Here is a 20899-nt window from a genome sequence, read left to right on the forward strand (position 1 = left end):
ATCCGAGGCGCCCGGGCAATTTATTAGCCCCATGTGCACCTGTGATTAAGGCTCTGCTGAATGTGTTTATACGTGTGGATGTTTTCACAGGCTGCACCGTAAAGCACGTATGAATACATCCTCTTCCCTGAGATATTTTTTAATCAACGCTGACCCAAAGCATGTTTCGATGGCCACAAAGTAGAGCAGTGTTTCTCAAAATGGATTCCAGGGACTCTGTGGGTTCCTTTAGGGGGGTCGAAATGGACCTGATGGATAATTTTGTATGTATGAGGCTCATATGACCATGAAGTTATATTCTGTGAGAAACTGTTTTGACTTGCAGTTTACTGCAACTCTGGTTACGATACCTTGGAGATCATGTTTGGGTTATAAGGCCTAAGCCTAGTCTTGTCACATTCTCAAGGAACCAATCAAAGGGTTCCAGGTCATATACTGATTCATATATACCATTGTTAAACCTCCATCTGGGAGAGAGAGCTGCAACCATGGAATTGTGTGCTTAATGTACCGTATGTCACCTGTCTGACTCTCTCCAATACAGCAATTTACAAATATAGTCCTTGGCTGTCTCTGTGTTTTATTTATGGTTATGGATTATCTATTATCCATATCGATTTTATTCTTATCAGGACCCAAACAAGTCTGTAACTGACAGTATACAAATGGTATGCACATTTGTACACTGTCAGAGTGGGGAGACCTTGAAATGTAAAAGTTTGAGAAACACTGAAGTAGAGAACCAACTGCAGCTATGATGTGTTCAAACACAAAACGTGCAGGGCCAAAGTTTAATTCTCAGCAAAGCCCTCGTTCATTTGGGAGGCTGCTCTGTTCGTGGGATTAATATTAGAGTAGTCCGGGGGCCAAAGCCACTATGACATCAGCAGGGCATTTTCTTTGGAAGCCGAGGAGAGGATAATTACAGAAGAAGACAAAGACTTGAGGAGCTGAGTGCTTTTTAAATATACGCTAGCCGCGGTAGCCGGCCACGCACGGTGGGAGACACGAGGCTGCAGCCAATCATGTAAGTCATTACTGGCCTTTACATGCCTAACCGCTGGCCGTGTGGTGCTGATGAGAGGAGGGGGAGGGGGTTGTGTATGTCTCCCACTGGTACTGTGACCAGATCTGAATAATAAGGATCAGACTCAAAGCCGCTTAATGACTTGGAGGGCCATCGAAGAGCCGTCCTTTTAATTTGCTTCATTAAACCTGGCAGCTTTTCTGTTTATTTATTGCACCATTTGTTCATAAGGTTCCTCTGCCTGTGATGGCAGCACAGCCTGTGACCTCAGCCTCCATCTTTTCTCTCTATTTCATATTTTCATTTTCTCACCTCCATTTCTCTCCCTCGCAACTTTCCTCTTCGCCGCGTCTCTCCATCTCCCCTGTCTTCTCCTTGTTTCACAAACAGCCAGCGGTGTACAGCGAGGTTACACCCACAATAAAGCAGAGTTCCCAGGCAGCCATAACTTTTCTGTCGAACGTATTAGCAGTACATAAACCGATTTGTTTTAACATTTGTGGCTTTGGAAAACACCAATTTGACTCCAAATTTTATTACACGGCCACAAAGCGCCGGCCAGGCAGAGCACTAGGCGACAATCACATGTGGTTTGAGGCTTAAACGGGGGAAAAAAGAGTGAAATATCAGAGAGGTTTCTCAGGCTATTAGGAGCTGCTCGCCTGGATGATGGCTCTACCTCTCTGTGTCGCTGAAGCTTGCAGCTGAAGAGTGGAACGATGATGAGGATTAGGGATGGCACGATAATCGTTATTAGGCTATCGTTTATCGTGATAAAAAAAAACCACTCACAATAATCGTGTCGTGGAGATTGTAATTTATCGTGAAATTATCCTTCGTCATTCACCTTTTATTTACCGAGCAGCATATCTGGTACCACTTAAACCCTCTATAATTGGTAAAACCGACCCGGAAATAATGTACTTGATACAGTCTTTTTTCACCTTGCCAAATCTCTTTGCCCACAAATAGCTGATCTACAAGCTCACAACTGTTGTGAGCTTGTAGATTGGCTATTTTTTGGCAAATGTTCCGTCCGCCCCAGAATAATGGATGTTGGGGATATTTTGATTATCGCGATAATATCGTAAATATAGTTTTTTGTTTTGGGGCTTTTATGCCTTTATTGATAGGACAGTAGACTGACAGGAAATGGGGAGAGAGATGGGGAGTGACACGCAGCAAAGGTCGTCGGGATCGGGATTCGAACCCTCAACGTGCTGTCAGCCATCAGAGCCTAAGTGGTACAGTATGTGTGTGCCTGGACCGATAGGCCAGCGGGCTCCCGAGATTTTTGATTTTTAATAATAAACAGTTCTTTATACTCTCTCCATGAATTAGAGCTTTACAGACTACGTATGTTTTGTTAATAGCAAATGCATCTGTACACTACACCAGATGTAGACAAGCTCTCAGCGCAGCACGAAGTGACGAGCTGTGTGTGTGCTTGTAGATCTGCTATTTTCAACACATATAAATGGATAAAGTGGTTAATTGTTTTGTGATGCTGTTGCTGGAGTTTCAGGACCTTTAAAAAATAAAAATAAAAAAGATATATTATTTCATGTGTTTCAAATATATTCTGGACAAATATGTTTCAGGATCCAACAAGTTTCCCATTTGTTCCTATAATTTTGGTTTAATTTTGAAAATATATATGCACAACAACAATGATTACAAAATCATCAGAAAACGTTTGTATAAAACCTGATGATGACATTGATGACAAAGATGAAGGGATGGCATAAACAATTTCTCACAGAATGAAACAAATTAAACTGCTCAAATTGGATAATCTGATTGCCAATCGGGATTTCTGGATTAATTATCTGTCATGGACTGGACCCGATTTCACCCTCATCTGTCCCAAATTATTATAGTGTAGGCCACCGTCTAGATATCATATCAGTTCCACATCAGGTAATCTGCCCCTATAGGCCTACTTTACAGGTTTCAGTCCACGTTTCAAAGTCATCATCATCTAGTATTCACAACTCGAGTAAAAGTTGAAAGGTTACACAGACTCTATGATGACGCTGGGTGATGTGCTCGTTAGGAATCTGGAGAGGGGTAGGTCACCCTCCCCTCTTTCTCTCCTTCACCCCCCCCCCCCCCCCCCCTAGCTCTCTCTCTCTCTCTCTCTCTCTTCTCTCACATCACAGATTTTTCTTTCAAGTGTCGTTTCTCCGTCGCCCAAACATGACATCGGTGGATCGATAAAGTGCTTGAAATGAAAAGAAGCTGCCCGATTTGCCCTCCAGGCAAAAGATATTTTACACCACGCCAACCATCCCCTTTTCTCTCTCTCTCAACTTCAGGCGTTCCTCTGCTCTGCACCTTTTCTCCGTGAGAAATAAAGAGGAGGACCAGACTCTCTGTTTGAGGGATTTATATATTTATCTTTTATGGTTGTTAGCCTATATATGAAGGTAAGAGCGAGAATAGCTCGCTCTCTCTCTCTCTCTCTCTCTCTCTCTCTCTCTCTCTCTCTCTCTCTGTGTGTGTGTGTGTGTGAGTGTGTGTGTGTGTGTGTGTGTGTGTGTGTGTGTGTGTGTGTGTGTGTGTGTGTGTGTGTGTGAGTGAGTGTGTGTGTGTGTGTGTGTGTGTGTGTGTGAGTGTGTGTGTGTGTGTGTGTGTGTGTGTGTGTGTGTGTGTGTGTGTGTGTGTGTGTGTGTGTGTGTGTGTGTGTGTGTGTGTGCGTGCATGCGTACGCGCGTGTGCGTGCGTGCGTGACAGTTGAAATTGGCGGGATGTGAAGATGTTCTTGCAAGGTTGATGTTTTTATGTAAGAAGAGATTAGGTTGTTGTTGTTTTTGTATAATTATGCACAAAATGCGTTGACACACCATCCAGTTGGAGAACAAATCTTGTTGTTGTTGTTTTTGTTGTTTGTTTTTTTTAGTTTTTTTTAAGCAGACTGTAATTTGTCAATCATATCATCATGTATCTGCATACACAAAATAACACAAAATAATGAATGTATTTATATATATTTATCTTAATATTAAAACTGTACACTGGAACCTGTTGAATAAGGTTGAGGTCATTTCTAATGCAGGCCACATTTAGAAATGCATTTAATACTGTATATCGTCATCATAAGCTTTATGCGGCATCTCATGTTATGCAGTAAATTCCATATTATGCTTCTTTTTTTTGTAGGGTCCCACGATCAGCCCCCTCCTCGTGCCCTGCACCGAGAAACTCCCACGAGGCCGTGGGCGTTAATTATTATTGTAATTACTCGTTTTAATAGAAGTATGCCTACAAATGGAAAAGAAGGATTAGTCACGGTCTCACTTACGAATAGTAAATGAGTGTACATCTTGTTGGGATCCATATTATACATGCACACAGCCCAGCTGTTCTCTAAAGCTCGGTTTAGCCGCGGTGTCGCTTGCCGATCAGAACTGGTGGTGGCTGCTGTAGATCTGTCTTTTTGTCTGAAACCGAAAGCAACACCGTCCTGTTGATGGAGAGTAGAAATTGGGTATATTATATGCATCCAGCCGCCAATTAAGGCCGCTCACCGCTGTGCCTTAAGTTACTTATAGGCTATCATTTAAATTAGCCTATATGGCAATATTTATCATTTGCAAAAGCGAGTTCAAACACACCAAGTGCTTTAAAAGGTTCAAATTGTATTAAATTACATTGAAATGAGGTGATTAAATGCGGTTAAATAATCTCCTTGATCAGTAATTGGATGCTGTTATAACCTAAAATCATGATCAGTGTGATTGTCGAGGTTGGTAAAACATTTGCCGTAATTATCATTTAATTTTGCTAATTGCCATGGGCTAATTGGAGTTTGACAGGCGAATATTTGAAATCACACGTTAACACGGGTGCACAGGTAGGCAACACTCATGTAGGCTATTCGGAGTGGGGCTATAATGTGCATTTTATTTATTTTTTTATTTTGTATTTATTTTTAATATTTTAAAGGTCGACAGACGACTCTGGGTTTTTGCCTGCGCGCGCTCCTTTTTATTGTCGTTGTAAGTCGAGAGCTTCTAAGTTTACACTCTGCTTTAAACCACACACACAGAAAAGAACACACGCACGCGCGCGCACACGCACGCACGCTCGCTCGCACGCGCACACACACACACACACACACACACACACACACACACACACACACACACACACACACACACACACACACACACACACACACACACACACGCTCCTTCTCAAAACTCAAAAGAAGGGAGAAAATGCTCCACTCTTGGAGCGTCTTTTTCCAGGGTGGGGGGGAGAGTTGAGTTGAAGAGAAGAGAAAGAGAAGAGAAGAGAAGAGAGGAGCGGAGAGAAGAGGACGAACCAAGGAGAGAAGACTCGGGTGACGCTCTCTATTCCTCCTCCGCAGCTGTAAATAGATAGATGGTTATTTATGCGCATAAACGACACAATCCTCCAAGGTAGCGCACCTCTCCTGATGCGCTCTGCTGGCGGAACCCTGATATTTACGCACCGCTGGTGATCTGGTCACACATCGCTGCTGGACTGGAGAGACAGACTGCTGCTGGGTGATCACACTGCGATCGAAACACAGACTATATACTTTTGGGACCGTGCATGAAGTTATACCGCGCGCTGTTGTGCGTGAATGTTTTTTTTGTTTTGTTTGTTTTTTTCCGGTGCCTATAACTTTTAAGTGGAATTTACCCCAGAACAGTCTTACTGTGGAGGGAGAGAGGAGGGGACGACAGAAGCCCTAGAACGACCTGCTGCTGGTGTACAACTGGTAGGTAGAGAGAGAGCGCAAGAGGCCACTGTTTTTACCCGGGATGTGAGTCAATGCGAGTGGAGGAATTCGTTCCAGCTCTCAGGCTCGTGAAGCTATAGAAGCCTGGGACCGTGATGGATGTGTGCACGTGTGTGTGTGTGTGTGTGTGTGTGTGTGTGTGTGTGTGTGTGTGTGTGTGTGTGTGTGTGTGTGTGTGTGTGTGTGTGTGTGTGTGTGTGTGTGTGTGTCATAATAAGTCAGCGATTCGCTGTTAGTCAAAATGAGGTATTGGCCTATAGCTGTTATAAAAACAGGAATGTTACTGACCATATATAGGCTTGTTATGTGCAAACAAATACATATCCATGGAATACATTTTAATTCAAGGGAGAAATGTGCTTGGTTTTAAGTTTTAGTCCATCCAAAATCCGCAGGTGTGTGTGTGTGTGTGTGTGTGTGTGTGTGTGTGTGTGTGTGTGTGTGTGTGTGTGTGTGTGTGTGTGTGTGTGTGTGTGTGTGTGTGTGTGTGTGTGTGTGTGTGTGTTATATTTCCTCTATGTTATGCATATTTTAAAACATTACATGTTTATGTGTGGGCTTCTGTCTTGTTTGTACACTGATTTATATCAATAAAGCTGGCACAGCCCATAATCTATAATCCATATTAGCATAATCCATGTATATGTCGTATCATTTTCGATACAATTCATTTATGTTACATTTATAAATCAGAATTTACACATTTTACAGAACAAATGGGTTATGATAAGCATAACATATTATAACGTGCTGTAATTGTGTAATGAATGATGAATGGGAAGACAAAATATTATTTAAACATTAATGTATTTAAAATACTTGTCTGGATTAAATGGAGCTAAATCAACAAATAGAATGCAATGGGATCGAAAACACAACAGATTTTCATCATTTGAACCGATTTTATTTGTTGTTGTTTCCGTTTACATGCCTGACGTTTTTAACTAATTAGTATTAGGGTGAACATTTTACTTAATTATACATTCATTATGCAGACCAAATGATTAATACCCTTGACCCAAACCATAATTATTGACATTCCAAGTGTTCCTCATTAAAACAACTCGATTTAAGTTTTATGACTATATTGTATTATTTTACTTGGGGCCTATTAGGCCTATTATATAGCTCAATGTTGCTTGTTCAAAATAGACATGTTGTTCATTTAGCAATATAAAATGAAACATAAATAATTATATTTACTTACATTTATTTAAATGGTTTCATACAAAAATAAACGATTGATTTGAAATAAATGATTCGTTAAAATAAATTGATTCCATCCGATTGCATTGAGGCTATAATACAGCAACCTTATCTACTGTATCTAAGTTAAAGAGCACGTGAAACCTGACCAGATGACATCCACCTCCCGCGTAATAAACTCACACCTTTTTGCAGCCAGAGAGACAGACAGCGTAAAATTTAACCTTCCAATGAATAATATGTCCATTTCTCAACCTAAAACGCAGATGTTTCCTATCGCAGGTGAGAGAGAGAGAGAGAGAGAGAGAGAGAGAGAGAGAGAGAGAGAGAGAGAGAGAGAGAGAATGGTTGGACAGCATGACTGCAGCATGCAAATTCCACCCCCGACTTACTTGAATTATCATAAGCAAACATAGTGAGCCTGGACTAATAAACCCCATCTGTGTAACTTCATATCGAGGTAGTATAGGGCCGCGATAATGAATTTTGTAATATCCCACCGACAGACATCTCAATCAGACTCTAATCCTCCTGATTCTTCTTTTTCTTTTTTTTCTTTCTTTTTTTTAACCACAGAAATCACTTCATCACCCCCTGCATCCTGCATCACACCCAGAACTGCTGCAATTCCACACAAACACAGCAAAGTAAACCAGTAAACCACAACGTTTTGGGACAGAGATATATATATGTAGGCTGTGGGGATACAACATATAGGCCTAAAACCATAAAACAGAAAAAAAAAAAAAAACATTAAGCTGGTGGTGTGTTGGTGTTTGTATATTTACAATGGATATCCAATTAGCCTATGATGAGAATAGGCCCTATAATAAATTAATAAACAAAAACAAATATTGTGCAGACAAATAATAATTTCATCGATAATATAATGAGTTGACAGTAACGATTTAAACAGCGTGCATTGCAAATGTCGTCTTCATGTTCTTTTCATTTGTTTATCTGTTCATGCAGGAAGCGGGGATTCCTAAATTACCGATAATGGACTCCCACTGCCGTAAACTGGCCTCCACCTGTGCACAGATAGGTGAGTGTTCACTAACTTCATTCATTCCTTCGTGTTGTGCAGTGGTTCTCAACCAGTGGTCCGAGGACCACCAGTGGTCCTTGAGGAGGGGGTCCCAGGTGGTCCCCAGCTAAATGATGGAGAGTTGGTAACCAAATAGACCCTTATAGATCTTTAACTCTTGAGAGCGTAAAATGAAAATAAATGGACCAGTAACTCAAGAGTTAAATTATTGTTAACATCTGCATCACTTACATTTAAGTCTACACAATTAGAGAATGTAGATTTTCATTTTTTATTTTGGTGAACCTTTTGCCTGTTTGGCTATCTCTCTTATGGAAACACATCAATACAGCATGGAATTGAGGACAAAATATTTTGAGTTTTGGGTCTGAGAGAGGCTATTTCTCATCAGTGGTCCGTACGTGGCTCAAACACCGTATACATAATGGACCTTGATATGAAAAGGGTTGAACACTAGTGGTGTAGTGGCCTGTGGCTGCCATCAGGCAAGTATGGTTATTTTCTTAGAAATCACACGTATTTTAGACCTATGTGATAAATCTGAATGCAATCCTCCTGCATCCTATATCCTCATACTTCCAATTAAATAGTTTACTTTTTATAGTGACTATCATATGACTATCATATTCTCACTTCGTGTGGGAAACGGGTGCGTTCATTCATTTATCATGTTCAAATTCCCTCACTCTGAATAGGTTGTGTGCTTCGGTTTAGCTGATTGATTAATTGAATACTTTATTAGAAGTTTGCATAGGAATAGCGCAGGACCGTACAGTTCTGATAAAAGGTCTACTAAGAGGATTTAGACCACAAGAAAGCGCAATGGCTTGTTTGCATTGGGGTTCGTTGTACTCAATTCATTTACCGTACCGTGCAGAAAAAACACAATCGGAAAAACAGATCATAATTGATATTTACATATTTGAAACAACTTGTTAGATGAGTAAGTTGAGTTTCTTTCTAATATACTAATATTTAAAAAGGATGTGGTCCACCTTTTACTTCACAGATATTAGGCCTGCTGTGTTTATTTGGTCTATGCCGGGCTGAATCTGGCAATTGAGGTTGTTCGTTGTCTTAGAGCGACACCTGGTGGTGCAGTGTGGAGACGCTCAGACAGCGTAAAGGTTACGCCGCAAAGATGTAATTTGATATGATTTTAGAAAATAGTCTAGACTACAGTATTGGTCTGTCTCTGTCTATTAGGAGGTCCATTTGTGTTTCCTGTCCTCTTTGTTTCATTGAGGCCTTAGTAATAACCTTGAATAGTGTAGCCTATATGCCTATACCTAATAAAACGATTGTATAGCCTATATGATCATTTATTTCAGATGTTTAAAAAAAATAAACAGGTCAGAAAAAAAAGATCTAAAAGCAGCTAAACAAACCGCCTGATCTGCTCAGTACCGTGTGCGTAATGCCGTGTGATTATGTCTCAGCACAGCCCTGGATTTATTTCATTATTAGACAATACGTTTGGGGGAACAGTGACACCAAACCATATTAGAAACTTAAACGAATTACCAATAACTCTCAATCTATCCCGTTCAGTCGACACTGATAGACAATAAAGACAAGGGGCCAACTGAGGCCATTTCACCCGGCTTGGTTGGGCGGGCGGCGGGGGGGGGGGGCGCAAACGACCATTGATTAATAATAAAATAACAAATAGGAAGAGAAAAAAACATAATTATATGCTGAAATGTAATGATGATGAAGCCCTACCAGGCTGCCATATACACGCACATACGCGCGCACCACTTGAACGGCGGCGTCTCCAACTGTTTAGCGGTAATATATGCAGCGCTGGTTGGAGTGACTCCCGGGGAAAAAAACTAAATGTATAATGAAAGCCAATTCGTGAGGACGAATACACTAATGGAAGAATTGCGATGTCGTCTTAATCCAATGTAAAAAGCCCTGTCGTCTCCCTCATATTGACTGAATTGCTAATTAATGGCCCTCTATGGCGCGGGGGCCTATAGCAGCGCGCTAATCCGCAGCAGAGAGAGAGAGAGAGAGAGAGAGAGAGAGAGAGAGAGAGAGAGAGAGAGAGAGAGAGAGAGAGAGAGATGTTAGGTACAATGAAGAGCACAGCGCTAATCCACTTCAACCTCCTCGGCTTTATAAATCCACCAAAAAGAACAACAAGCACTCACTCCTCTGTATGAGGTTATTGCCTACTATTATACAAAAAAGGGAAGGGAGCTGCTAATAAAATTAAAATAAAGTATGCGTTGTATTTGTATTTCTCTACTGCTGGAAATTGTATAGCACTTTGTTGTTTTGATTAATTTGGGTAATAATAGTTATAATATAATATAATATAATATAATATAATATAATATAATATAATATATAAGGACTTAATTACACAGGCCATAATGTTTTTGTTGATGTTGTTTTTATTATGGTAATTTTATCATTTACATTAATTAAATATTCATTGGACCAGACGTGGTGACAACAGCTCAATCAGAAGTAAATGAGCGGACTGCTCAGTCCCCAGTATGCGCTTCCCTGTCCAGAAAAAAAATACATTGTTGACTGAATAGTGAATTGGCCACTTAATACAGAATGTGTGCTTTATCGGTTACTATAATTAGGATCAATATAATCATTTTGTTTTACAATGAAAATGTATTATTATTATTAGCCTATTGCTTGCGTTGTTGTGCTATTATGAAACACAGTTGTTAGCTATAGCCTACAAGAAATGGAGAGAGAGTACAAAATATCAAACTGCTTTATTTATGCATTGGTTGATTGAATCCTTTGCTGTGCGTAACACAAAAGAAAGAAAGAAAGAAAAAAGCACAGATGTACAGATTTACACAATAGGATGATAAAAGACCTATGGCTTGTATCCATTGAGGTCCTGTGTATTTAATTCATCGTTATAGCCATTATTCGATATGAAGCACATCAATTGGGGCCCAATAATCGGGCCTGTTGAAACCAAATCGTTTGGGTCACCTGTTCTCTCATAACGGCAGGCATGGCCTTCCTCAGTATAAAAGGGGGGCATTTGTTTGATTTAGACGTGTTTACTTTGCCTTATAACGCGTCGTGATCTTGAGGGAATTAACCAGGAGAATGCAGTGCACCACCAGCATAGCAAGCAAGCTCGAACCCATAAAAAAGTGCTCAGTGGCGTCAGTTCAGAAAAAGGTAAGGTATGGCAACATGACACCAATCATGTTGCCATACCTTAGCAACAGGCCTGATACATTTATTTTAAGAAGTACATTCTATTTTTTCCCCCCCAAAATTTCTATGGTTTCTTGGGCTGGATATGGCAGTCTGGAACAGTTGTTCAAGTGCGGCTAAACTTGGCTTAATAGTAAACGTGCCACAATTAACAATAATGAATGCACCTGTGCAGCTGACCTGCGGAACCTGGGAATATACTATTCTGTCAAGATGGGGAGAATAAAAGTGTGGAGAATATAATTATAATACCTTGTTATATTTTGCATTTAGTTATTTTAATGTAATTTAACAACATAACCAGCACAGAAAGAGACATTCATGGATTTATATTTTAAAGTAACTTGTATTCTCCCCCCTGGACCCAGGGTATGGCAGCTGCATGCATGCCCAATTGACGCCCCTGAAAGTGCTCCTTAAAAAAAAAATCTTAGGCAAATGAGAGTCTTATCAGATTAAAAGACGCAACAGGAGAGAAGGGGAGACAGGAGGGGTCCAGAGGAGAGCAGAGGAGAGGGGAGATCCGGTTAAGCATGAGAGATAAAGACACCCGTCGACAACAAGATGAAACTGGATGGTTAACGGGGTTTAACGCGGATATCGGAACCGGCTTTTTCCACATGGGTCGAGCACGGAGGGGATCTGATCGCTTGACATCGAGCATGTGTGACCAGGGGTGGAAAAAAGTACTCACATGTTTTATTACTGTGTTACGACGAGTAAAAGCCAGGGATTCAAAATGAGTACAAGTACAAAAGTATACTGGCATCAAAATGTACTTAGAGTACCCAAAGTAAGGCATTATGCAGAATGCCCCATTTTATAGTTTGTAGGCTGCAAAACATCTTTTGAAAATTGCAGATCTACAAGCTCACAATGCATAGCATCACGATGCAAATGGCCAGAAAAAAAGGCCTATGGCTGAAGACTGGTTGTTTTGCAATAATAATAAAAACCTATAAAGTAACTAGTAACTAAAGTGTTCAAATAAATGTAGGGGCGTAAAAGTGCAATATTTGAATCCGAGATATTGGTAAAAGTATTGGAAATGGGAAAGACTCAAGTAAAGTACAAATAGCTCAATACGTAAGTAAATCTACTTAGTTACTTTTCACCACTGTGTGTGTGAGTGACCCCCCCGGGTTTGTGTTTCAATCTTTCTGCGTAAAGGCTTTCGCTCCGTGTCTCCAAATGAATTTATGACCGTGGAAACACGGGCCATGTGAGCCGCGCATCCCCCCTGCGTGGCATGGGTCCATGATAAGATAAGATGAGATAAGATCATAACAAGCAGCAAAAAATAGTTTAGGGTTAAGCATCTCCCTTTGAAGTTTTATCTTTTTTCATCCGGGTGGGGCCGTGGAGGTTTAATGTTCTGCTTTTTTTATATGGAGTCAATATTTCACAGGGGTCTTTTGTGACCCACATTCAAACCGTGTTGTGTTTGACATTCAATGTGCGCTTTGTCCACGGTCCATAGCGCTCACCAGTCACCACACACACACACACACACACACACACACACACACACACACACACACACACACACACACACACACACACACACACACACACACACACACCCTCGTTTCATCCATATTGAATCTCTGAGTAAACGGCGTTGCTCATGCCTTTGCCTGCGAGGAGCTCAGCCTGGGCATCAATAGACACCGTTTAACCGGCCCACTGAGCTGAGCCCAGCTCATAATAAAATGGAACCAAACTGTGTTATTATTTTCATTTTTATATTTGGTCCTGGGGGCCGCGATCGCTCTCACGGCATGCTCGCGAGTCGCGACGCACACTGCGTGCGCACACGTGTGTGTGTGTGTGTGTGTGTGTGTGTGTGTGTGTGTGTGTGTGTGTGTGTGTGTGTGTGTGCGCGCGCGCGCGCGCGTGCGTGCGTGCGTGTTTCACCCACGCACACAACACCGTGCGCGTTCCAGCCCCATCTCCCTTTACATGCTTTTATTTGGAAGGAGAAGGGGGGAAAAAAAGGAAAAAATAAGCGCCAGCCCAGCATAAAACACACTGGCGGAGACATATCTGGTGTCTGCGAGCTCCGGGTTGGTTGGATGAGCAAAAAGCCGTCATATTCCACACACAGCCTGTCAGTCAGCGCTGGATGGGAGGGTGCAGTCAGTGTGTGATGACGTCGGGCTGGTAGAGAAGGAGGCACAGTTGGACAGCCAGTGGCGCAGGGGAACGACCGAGCATGAACACAGGAGCGGTGGTGGACGACCGTGCGCGTACGAGTGTATGAGTGTGTGCGTGTTTGTGTGTCAGTGTGTGCGTGTATGTGTGCGCGCGCGTGTGTATGCGCGTGTGTTTCCCCTGGATCTCTAAAATCACCTCGTATACCTGTCCTTGTCACTCGGCTGTCAGCTACCTGAGGCATCCGTTTTACTGCTGCTGTGGCACGGCTTTAAACGCAGCGCTAGAGCCCGTTGTCTGTGTCTCCGACGCCGGCTATGATGATGGCACTATCTGGTCTATTTTAAGACATTCACACGGTTGTTGTTGCACTTGCACACCGTAAAAGAAAGGAAGGTTTCAACTTGATTTCCGAGTGGAGCCGCTTTGCTGCTGTGTAGGATCGAGAGTCTGTAGGCTACTCCGACGTCGACTTTTAGTCCTTTAAAAATATATATATTGTATTTTTTTTTTCTTCTTCTTTTTTCTTTTTCTTTTTTTTTCTTCTTTTTTTTCCTGCCGAGCTGCACTGTAAGGGGAACTTTACATTTTGACAGCGCGCTTTGAGCCGCTATCCTTCCAATGAACTCTATGAGGGATCCACTGACTATAGATCACCACCACCACCTCCCCGGGAATAAAGTCGCCTCCTCGGCGGCGCACCACCACACGGCTCTGGCCATGGCGTCTAGCTTACAGCCGCTGCAGCGGTCGGTACAGGACTCCAAGCACCGGTTAGAGGTGCACACGGTGTCGGACACTTCCAGTCCCGAGTCCGTAGGTAAGACATCAACTCTCCGATCGACGGATATAATAATCTTTTGGACGTGGCGGTCGCGGGAGGATCGGTCCTCGTACCGTTGACATGAGACCAAAAACATGGCTCCCGTTTACCGTCATAAAGGGAGTTTGAGGGCTGCAGGAAGTTATTCTGTATATGCAAATAATCCGATTGTATAGCTGTCATTTGACTAGGTTTTGTGTAGGCTATGACTGTGGGGGTTGCGGTGGTCCAAAGTAGTTTATGTGCAATGTAAACGCAATTTGACTAATAGGCTACACTTTAAAACAAGTACATGCTATAGCTACTACTACATAGGCTAGTATTAATAATAATATCACCGTAATAACAGGCTAATAACAATAATAAATGGCACGTGTTTATGTAATAATTAGAACGATATTCTCAAATGTAGGATGATTAATTTGTATTTTGTCACGAGTCCAATCAGCTTTTATTGAGTCCAGGTTTGTGTTTTTCTTATGAGAGCAACTCTTCAAGCCTTTGTATTTATCGGTGTCACTTAGGCTATATATAGCTTTTAAAAATTAAAATAAGAAGGTGAACAAACGTACGGTCTCCTCCTCTCTTCTCGCAGAGAAAGAAAAGGGCCAAAACAAAAACAACAACAACAACGACGACTCTTCGGACGACCCCAAGAAGAAGCGGCAGCGGCGGCAGAGGACTCACTTCACCTCGCAGCAGCTGCAGGAGCTGGAGGCCACGTTCCAGAGGAACCGCTACCCGGACATGTCCACCCGAGAGGAGATAGCGGTGTGGACCAACCTCACCGAGGCGCGCGTCAGGGTAAGGCAGTTGTTGTTTGACTCAAACTTTTCACATTTCAATTAAGGTCTTCCCCTTAACTCTGACAGTGTACACATGGAACCAAACGGGTTCATTTGGTTCCATTTGTTACACTGTCAGAGTTACAGACTTGTATGGGTCAATTTAGAGCCCACAGAGTCCCTGGAATCCACTTTGAGAACACTGGGGTAGGGAAATAGAACAACACAATCCATAGAGATCAAATAATTTGTGCCGTTTCTGGTGGCAACACCACTGCCAGTTCTTCTCAGTAAAGTATTTTACTGGGCAGTGTACAAATGGAACAGAATTGTTTCCCGACTGTCTTATGATGATATTCTTTGGATAGTTGTCTGTCATTTAATTTTGTATGAATTGAGTATAAAGGGACCCCAATGCAAACAATCCTAACAGCTTTCCTGTGGTCTTTATCCTTTTAGTTGACAGTGTATCAGTGTCCCATGGAAACTTCTAATAAAGTAATCAATCAATCAATCAATCAATGGGCCCATATAAGGGCCAATTTGTGCACTCTTAAAAGGTCCAATTAACACGTGCATTTTGCAGTGTAGTGTATAGCTAGCGGGAGAATAATTAGACACGTATTCCCAAACGTTTTACGCGCAATTACGCACAGCAAGAAAAAAGGAAATCCGTGTGGAAAATATTCCACCAACGAAATGTCATCAAGAAAACAAACACTCGAAGCCTTATTTAAATATACAAACGTATACAGGACGATATTAATTATCTTGGTGTTTATCCCCCGCTCATACTCGGTCTAATTATTTCTTACCTCAGCCGTGTCTAATCCTACGAACAGTGTGAAACGATGTAGCAAGAATCCGGTTTAAGAGTTATTACAGTTATTTGTGTTATTTCTTGGCACACAAAAAACTGTTAATCTCGTAGAGCTTTTGGGCCTGCGGGGCGCTGCATGCATGGCCTACTATTGCATCTTTTTAGAGAGAAAGTATAATTCCCAGGCAGCGCTGTTAACGGGTCAGGCTTGACATGTGTCCGTGACAGATACCTTACATGTTCCTCTGTTCGTGTGAAAGAGGTGCAAAGCTTGTATTTTGCCATTGTCGCCCCGGCGTTGTGTGATTATAAGGTCACACGAGTGTTTGTCTCGGTCCAGAGCGGAATACACACACACACACACACACACACACACACACACACACACACACACACACACACACACACACACACACCACACACACACACACACACACACACACACTGTCTGGAATACACACGCCTGGTGTGTATTCTAGTGTGTATTCTGCTGAGATACAGCAGCAAAGAATCAAAGCGCTTTTCTCTGCATGATAAATCATGAATTAATTGTCCATATTTGAACTCAACTGTAACACGGCGAGGTTTTAATTATCGCGTTCGCGTAGTGGGTATTTTCTTTTCTTTTCTTTCCCCCCCATGTTTTTTTTCTCTTTTTAAATTACATGCAGTGACAGAATTGGCCTATATAGGATTTGGGTGTAGGCATGAAAGAATTATTTTTGCCTCAAAATTAAATTATGTCTGAATAATTTAGGTGATCAATTTTCAGGTCGAAACCCAAAAGAGAAATTAGCCATTTTGTCCGGGACCCAAACTAGTGAAAACAGCCGATCTACAAGCGCACAATGCGGTGGTATTTCTTGTTTGTTTTAAAATGTTTACAATTATTTTTGTAATTATTGAATAAAACGCAATTCCAGCTCGGGAAGCAAACCAGTTCCTAACACACTGCATGCTAGCCTGGCAGGGCCAGATTTCTAGATAGAAATGACGACATTTCTCCCCATTAACAACAAATCCCAAACTATCCCTAACATGGTGTTTACGTCCTTTCCTCCGTCCGTGCACCAGGTGTGGTTCAAGAACCGGCGAGCGAAGTGGAGGAAGCGCGAGCGGAACTCGCAGGCGGAGCTGTGCAAGAACGGCTTCGGGCCGCAGTTCAACGGCCTCATGCAGCCCTACGAGGACATGTACCCGAGCTACACGTACAACAACTGGGCGGCCAAGGGCCTCACGTCGGCCTCGCTGACCACCAAGAGCTTCCCCTTCTTCAACTCCATGAACGTCAACCCGCTGTCCTCGCAGGCCATGTTCTCGCCGCCCAGCTCCATCTCCTCCATGTCCATGACCTCCAGCATGGTGCCGTCCGGCGTGCCCGGCTCCAGCCTCAACGGCCTCAATAACTTGAACAACCTCAGCAGCCCCTCGCTGAACTCGGGGGTCCCCGGCGCCCCGGCCTGTCCGTACGCGCCCCCGACGCCCCCTTACGTGTACCGGGACACTTGTAACTCCAGCCTGGCCAGCCTGAGACTCAAAGCCAAGCAGCACTCCAGTTTCGGATACCCCGGCGTGCAGAACCCGGCGTCCAACCTCAGCGCGTGTCAGTACGCCGTGGACAGACCGGTGTAACGATATGTTGTATGAATAGTATTACAGCCTGAAAAAATAAAAAATAAAATGAACCACAAGCCGAACTCCACCGCCAACAGGAACAAAAGACTACTTTTTCCTTTTCGCTTTCTTTTTTTCCAAAGGACACTCGAAGGCAGTGTTTCTCCAAACTTTCAAAATGTGTCTCCCCCCTTAACTCTGGCAAGTGTGTACAAATGGAACCAAATGAACCCGCCAGGGTTCATTTGGTTCCATTTGTACACTGCCAGAGTTACAGACTTGAATGGGTCAATTTAGACCCCACCTAAAGGACCCCGTCTGAGAAAATGCCAACAAGCCCAACTGTTGACAAGCCACAACTCCACCGTCCACAGGAACAAAAAGACTACTTTTTCTTTTCTCTTTCCAAAGGGCACTAGAAAACTGAACCACTGAAACAACCCCTGGACGAATTAAAAAAAGAAAAAACAACTAAAAAACAGTAGAATGGAGGCTTTAATCCTCTCCCCTCCCATGAGTAGGTCTGTGTTGTTGTGCGCCCACTGTGAATGGAGTTCCTCACAGGCCTATTTTCATCTTGAAGCTTGTCAAATTACTCTCTTTTTTTGGGGGGGTGGGGTGGGGGGGAGGGGTGGATGTTGATTATTGACTGAAAGGTTGTACATAGAATCGTTCATCTCCTTGTTTTTTGCCTCGCCAGGCCCTCCAGACTTCTCAAGATTCAATTTAAACAACGCATGTGGATTAAAAAAAAAACTAAAAACTAAACAAAACAAAAAAAGAAGGGAGAAAAAAAAATCAGAAAAAGGAATCATGTTTTGCTTGCAAAAAAAGGGGGAGGGGGTGTACATACTAAAACGCACCGGTTGTGTGTGTTTCTAACATAATATAAATTTATTCTTAAATGTCTGTGTGAATATCGATTTAGAATAGCAACAATTCTGGATTTAAAGAAAAGAAAAAAGACGCATCCTCCAAACTGTTCCGAAAAATTATTTGTTTTCCCCCCCTCTCTCTCTCTCTTTGTGTATAGTATTTGGTACGGAATTATGTTTTCTTTTTTGTTTTTTCAACATCAAAAATAAACTATTGTGTTTTATTTAATGGAAGTAAATATATTGTTCAAAACATGTGCTTGCTGGAGGACTTATTATTGGACTCGTTGAACCCGTTGTTGTGTTGGCACAGCCTGCCTTTGTCAAAGCCTGGTCGTACGGCGGTTCCACTTGATGAAAATAGACGATCTTCAAGCTCACAATACTTTGCGAATGCCAAGCCTATGAGGCTTGTAGATCTGAGGTGCAACGTGTGAGTGAGTTGAGTTGAGTAGAGCAATGACAAGTCTGTCTATAGGGCCAGCAGGCCGGATAATCTATAGCCAAAACAATGGGCCACTCCAATCCACATACTCCAATACATTTACCGCTGAAGAGGGGAAGAGATGTCCCGACAGATTAGCTGCTGAATACATGTCTGGCTTCTTAGCCAAAGGCTTGGTGCACTGGCGCTTGAAATAACACGGGAATCAACAAACAAGCGGAGGCTCTGCTGGACCACACAGGACCAGACTCCAGAGTCCATTAGACTCACTGTGTGGAGCAAGCAGGAAACATGCATGCTAACATGAATGGTGGATTTTATTCAACGATCGTGATATAATATAATGTTGTTGCAATGCGTGCACAGACTAACAATAGATATAGCTCAACAACACTATCTGATTCCACCGTTCATGTTTGAGTGAATTTATGGAGGAAAATCCACAAGCAGTTTCTAAAGGCCTGTTGTTGGTAATATCGCATATATAGAGCAATGGATAGCCTACAGATCCTCTCCTTTGTCTGCGATGGTTTGATTTGCATTAAGTATTTTATCGTCCCTACTGGGCCTACCTACAACGGTGGAGTTTGCCGAAAAGCACAGATCTTTTTTGGCAAATAACGCCTTTGGCTCTACGGAGTATATTACCTAAATTAAGCTTCATCCATTCGGTCAAAAGTGCGCCGTGGTTTCCTTAGCCTGCGTGGCTGCAGCAAATGAAAACAACGATCCGGTGCAGTGGAAATATGATTCACAAGTCAGAGCAAACAGAGCGGCGGAGGTATGTGAGGCATGGAGATAGAGGAGGAGGGTACGAGCCAGATCATGGCTCCAGGAGAAGACAAAAATAAAAACTAGGCTACCTGTTTGGTCTCGATTCAAATAATAATGTATCGCCTTAAAGCCTCCACTCCTGGAGTTGGAATTATTTGAACGTGGCGTGAGTATTTTTATGTATTTATTTCCGTGTTGTTTTAGGTAATTAATCCTAACTGGAGCATGCCACTGACTAACACAACAGCGCGTAAAGCTCACAGCAGATCTCTTTGTGCGGAACATATAAAGGTCTTAGCTCTACTGTGAAACATATAGGGTTTAAACCAACGTGAGCGCTTTTGTTTTCCTACTCAAAACGTCTGTATTGGGTCATATAGGGCAGGCCCACATGAAAATAAGCTCGATATGTTTTTGTTTGACTGTGTTAGTCTAAAGTAAAATAAACTAGAATTATGTATATTGAATAGACTGAACTATACGGGTAAATTTAGGCCTACCTATACGTCTTATACGGTCATATTTAGGCCTATACTTATTTGCCTTATAGAACTTGGAAAAAGCTAGAATGTTCTTTGTTTAAAAAACAAGGAAGGGGGGGGGGGGGTTTAGGCCATGCATGGTTAGGCTACATGGATCTTTTATCGACAATACAAAACAAGTAAAACTTTTTCTTACAGGCATATTGTGGTCTTTTTGGTAGTAGGCCATACACCAGAGCTAATTATGGTCTGATTTAGGATCTGGTTTTAACGGTTTGACGCAGCGGGGCGCAGGTCGCTTCTCATAACACAGGGCCATAGGCCAATAAATCAAAACCAATACAACCACACAATAAAACGCTATACTTGCAGATGCACTAAAACGAACACAATCCGTCCAACAACTGTGCCTAAAACTTGTATTTTTATTTTATTCTGTTTAAGTTATTATTTTACCACAAACAACCGGCTTATTTTTTGCTGCTTTGTTCTGTGCAGACTGGCTGCAGCAGGATGTGTTTTCTCCAGCATGAAATTCCTGATTTCGGAGCGGAGGCTTGTCATGAAAGACCTCATGCGGGCTGGACTGGTGATCCCCCCTTTCAGAGGAAGTAGGGCCTATGGTGCTATCACCTAATGATGGAGTCGGTAACGTGAGGTAATAATCAGGTCTGACAGGGGATAAGCCCCCGTCTGAGTCCACAATACACATCCACAATCAACACGCGGGGCGAGGAGAGCAGAGAGGAGAGGGCCTGCAGGGAGAGAGGAGTGAGCTTCATCTGGAGTTTGGACAAACATCTGCAGAGGAGGACAGAGAGCAGAGAGAATGAGAGATGACTGACTGCAACTGCAATGGACT

The 20899-nt window shown here is 42.5% G+C and overlaps 1 protein-coding gene across 2 annotated transcripts; it reads left to right on the top strand.

The window, feature by feature from the left end:
* Nucleotides 1-8006: 8006 nt before the first annotated feature.
* On the top strand, nt 8007-17479 carry pitx2 (paired-like homeodomain 2; the record flags this gene model as incomplete). Of its 2 annotated transcripts, none has more annotated exons than XM_080745594.1 (3): nt 8007-8052; nt 14838-15046; nt 16922-17479. In XM_080745594.1, the coding sequence occupies 3 exons, from the start codon at nt 8007-8009 to the stop codon at nt 17477-17479; spliced, it is 813 nt and encodes a 270-aa protein (XP_080601720.1). The 2 variants fall into 2 exon arrangements, with proteins under 2 accessions (XP_080601720.1, XP_080601719.1); XM_080745593.1 differs by lacking the exon at nt 8007-8052 and adding an exon at nt 14041-14239.
* Between the last annotated feature and the right edge of the window lie 3420 nt (nt 17480-20899).

Source organism: Nannobrachium achirus, assembly GCF_963921795.1.
Source record: "Nannobrachium achirus genome assembly, chromosome: 17".
Taxonomy (NCBI): Eukaryota; Metazoa; Chordata; class Actinopteri; order Myctophiformes; family Myctophidae; genus Nannobrachium; species Nannobrachium achirus.